Raw genomic sequence first — 3,778 nt, 5'->3', positions numbered from 1 at the left:
GTATGATTAATTAAGATTTAATTATTACATTAAAAATAAATTTATTTCATTTTAAAGTAATTTTTATATAGAAAATTTTCATATGAAACATATTTAAAAAACATGCTAATAAAAACCTAAGATAAAATATGTATCTTAATAAAAAAAGAACATAACATTTTTACTGAGTTCTCATGGTAGTTCAGTTCCCACAAAGTTCCTTACAGAGTTTTACTCCGTGTTTAGTTCCAAAATATTTATTCAAACTTCTAACTTTTTTATCACATCAAAATTTTTTCTACACACATAAACTTTCAACTTTTACATCACATCGTTCCATTTCAAGCACTTTCAATTTTAGCGTGAACTAAACACAGCCTTAGTGGTAGTTCAGTTCGCACAAAGCTCCTTCAAATTGCCTGCAGTTTCGAAGGAGGCCTTTGAATCTGGAGTGCTAATTCGGCAATGGCATATTTTCGTTCCTGCCGCCTCGCATCTGTCCGTGCGTGGCCGTTTTGATTGGTCAGGTTTTCTTTATGTCCATCTATTTTTTTTCACCTGTTCAAGAACCCCTGCATCTGTCCGTGCGTGGCCGTTTTGACCTTTGGAGTATGGATAGTCTGGATAGTGGCCTAGTGGGTAGAGCACGATCACAGTATACGGTGCAACGCACCAGATTGCTCAGAAATTCAGGTGAAACTCAAGCATTTAATTTATTTTTTTTCACTTTCGAGACGCCAAACATCGTAGGTTCATGATTAACTTGTGCCGATGGCGAGAAAAAATTCTGGGGGACTTGTAGCCCAACACTGGAATGGTTGAACTATGACAAAGGCCCAGAAAAACAATGGATGGACTGACAGGCCCAGAATTCCTTCACGTCTATCCCAACAAAATTAGTGGGTTGCTGCATCCCAACAGAATGTTTGCGTTGATTCTGATATTAGACATGCAGACTATACAAAGTTGTGCTAAATAAACAAGAGGTGCAATGTACTGAATTCAGCATGATAAAAAACAACCAGAAGGTTCAGAAATATCAATGTCAAACACGTTGATGGAAGGCACATGGAGACATCTGGCCACCTCCCGGTCATATTCTTCCACAAAACTTCTATAGTTGCCTGTGCAACAAAAGCATAATACCAGGGGCACTTAGTAAGTGATGGACACAAGTGTATGAACTCGTATGCATATCTTATCATCACAACCAAGGTTTTGCTTGTTTTGTAGTGACAGGATTAAATTTAATTGGTCAGGTTTTCTTTATGTCCATCTATTTAACAACAGAGATAACAAGGGAATAATATAAATTGAATTTCTTACTTGTGAAGACTTTCCATGGTTGATTCAAGTTTTGTCGCATTAGCACCAACCACCTCACCTGTCTTCCGACCTTGGTAGTAGAAATGGAATGTTGGCTACAAGAGCAAAACATGTTGGCAACAAAGAAAAAGAGATCTAGATAACTGGAGGAAGCTGCGCAGAAATTTAGGCACACAGTCATGAGCTATAGTCATAGTACAATGCAACTTACCACAGAGAATATTTTTAGATCACTTAGTTTGCTTCCAACACCATCCTGCAAAAGCAACACAGGTCAGGGAAGTGCCTATCAATAAACATGTCCAAGCATGGCCATAAGGTTCAGATAATTATTTCAGCCATAATCAAAATTGGTAACATAGTGAAACACATTTTGCCTTTCAATGTACTGAAAGTATAGGAGTGTTCTCAATAGAGTATTCCAGTTATTGAGTGAACTAACCAAACAGTGTAGCATATTAGTCTTTGAAATCAGAATACAAAGGTAGGAAGCTCTGAACCGGACACCATCTTGATTAACAGTGATTCATGGAACAGTATTACGGATATTCAGTGAAAAATTCCCATCTCATAACTTTGCCTTCTACATATGCAGATCCCATACTTGAACATAAGTAGTGCTAGAATGATGCGAAATATTTCAGACTAGATCCAGATTGGTCAATTGACTCGAGGCTTTCTACAGAAGAACAGGATTGGTTCAATCACTAGCACTTGAGTTTTAAGCATTGTAGTTTACTAAGGGCACGTTTGGATTTCTGGAATATTTTGCCTAGCCAAGCAATGCCAAAGTAGTCAGGTTAGGCTATATAGCCTATGGCAACAAGAGAGTTCATTTGGTTTCATGGCTGCTCAAGCAAAACTACCAACGATCATTGCTTGCCGCTGGAGGAGAGCTGATTTGGCTCTCCCTGGTGGGCAAGGATTTTGAGGCAGTTATTGCCTAACTTGCCCTCAAAATCTAGGATTTTTTGTTTGTACCAAATGCCTCTCCTAACTTAGCAAGGATAGAACTTCCCTTGCTCAAGATTAAAACACACCCTAAAAAGCATAAGCCAAACCTAAACTTTGAAAGGACAGGGGTCAAAAATACTACTCTGCAGTTAACACATGGGAGGTAATGCAATTATACATGACAAACAATCTTCAACTATGAACATATGAGTAACCAAACAATTTTGCAATTTTAATCCCAACAACACCTATTTGAGCAAGAAGAACACTTCGGCGCATCACAATCGCAGCGAGATTTGGATCCGCCCACTTACCATGTCAATGTCAACTTTGTAGATAGGTATCTTGGGGTACCGGCTGCTCAGTTTTGAAATCACGGGTGCCATCGCTCTACCTACAAACACCAAACAACCCATCTTATAACACCTCACATCATCATCAACCATCTAATTCCAAAAATCCCAATTTCGGCACGAAGATCCGGCACTTACAAGGCCCGCACCATACCGCCGTGTAGTAGAACACGGCCGGAAGCTTCTCCGCTGCAAAAAGGAAATCGCGCGCATCCATGAGACCATGATCCAATCCTACCCACCAAAACACTAACAAACAACAGCAGCAAAGGTGGAAGGGGAGAGGAAGAGGAATCGGGCGCGCCGCACCTTCCACCTTGGACATGATGCTGGTGAAGGACTCCGCCGATCCGACCACCACCATGCTGGAATCACCTGCAACAACAAAGAAGAAAAAGAAAAAGAAAAGAAAACACGATTATCTCGAGTCCAGTAACCACTTGAGGAGAAGTGGTGAGTACCTGAGGAGGAGGGGGTGGTGGAGAAGAGGCGGGAGAGAGAGGGAAACGGCGGCGGGGAGGAGAGGGGAGGAGGAGGCGCGGGGCTAGGTTTTCCGGGGAGGTAGGGTTTGGAGGCGGCGGCGGCGGCGGCGAGGGGGAGGAGGCGAGGAAGACGGCAGAGTCGGTGAGCCAGAGCCATACTGTGCCACGTCGCCGTGAAAGATTTTGCCTCTTTTGTGCGTAAAAGCTCGGAGACGCCAAGCCCACGACGAAACCGCATGGGCCTGAAAGTTTCTCACACAGTAGGATGGGCTTCCGGCCCAGTGTATTTCAGGCCCATTTATTCTTTACAAGTCTGTTTATCTTTTTATTTGATTGATTGAATAATAAATACTCTCTCTAGTTTTTAACTGATGACGTTGTTAGATTTTGAATATACAATTTGACTATTGGTCTTACTTAAAAATAAATTTTACAATATGCAAAAATATCGATTATCCTTATTTTTTAATAAGACGAACAATCAAACATATGTCTAAAAGTCAAAAGTGTGATCTACTGAAAACCGGATGGAGTACTAAAGTAGCAAACCGATTTTTAACAAAAATTTAAAATGAGTTTTTTCTTTAGGAAAACCACCTAAGCTCAGACAGTGAGCGACAGTTGCAAAGCTTTGTTTGAGACCTTATAAAGAATATCTTTATCTTTAGACCACAAGTAGAGATT

General features: G+C 40.7%; 1 protein-coding gene across 1 annotated transcript; it reads right to left on the bottom strand.

Annotated features, from left to right (window-relative positions):
* Positions 1 to 667: 667 nt before the first annotated feature.
* On the bottom strand, positions 668 to 3,261 carry LOC9266617 (thioredoxin O, mitochondrial). Its single transcript, NM_001424503.1, has 7 exons — positions 3,074 to 3,261; positions 2,922 to 2,987; positions 2,747 to 2,801; positions 2,574 to 2,649; positions 1,517 to 1,561; positions 1,306 to 1,400; positions 668 to 1,103 (listed from the first exon to the last, which is right to left on the bottom strand). The coding sequence occupies exons 1-7, from the start codon at positions 3,249 to 3,251 to the stop codon at positions 1,094 to 1,096; spliced, it is 525 nt and encodes a 174-aa protein (NP_001411432.1). The 5' UTR covers positions 3,252 to 3,261; the 3' UTR covers positions 668 to 1,093.
* Between the last annotated feature and the right edge of the window lie 517 nt (positions 3,262 to 3,778).

Source organism: Oryza sativa, chromosome 6 (assembly GCF_034140825.1).
Source record: "Oryza sativa Japonica Group chromosome 6, ASM3414082v1".
Taxonomy (NCBI): domain Eukaryota; kingdom Viridiplantae; phylum Streptophyta; class Magnoliopsida; order Poales; family Poaceae; genus Oryza; species Oryza sativa.
Note: the sequence above shows the minus strand (reverse complement) of the source record. Positions and strands in the feature narration are given on the sequence as shown.

Excerpts from the sequence above, each read along its gene's own strand:
- LOC9266617 (NM_001424503.1), bottom strand. The coding sequence starts at position 3,251 with ATGGCTCTGGCTCACCGACTCTGCCGTCTTCCTCGCCTCCTCCCCCTC. Across the intron at positions 2,650-2,746 it reads GTATGGTGCGGGCCTTGTAA|AGCGATGGCACCCGTGATTT; the intron begins GTGCCGGATCTT and ends GTTTGTAGGTAG. Across the intron at positions 1,562-2,573 it reads ACAAAGTTGACATTGACATG|GATGGTGTTGGAAGCAAACT; the intron begins GTAAGTGGGCGG and ends TTGCTTTTGCAG.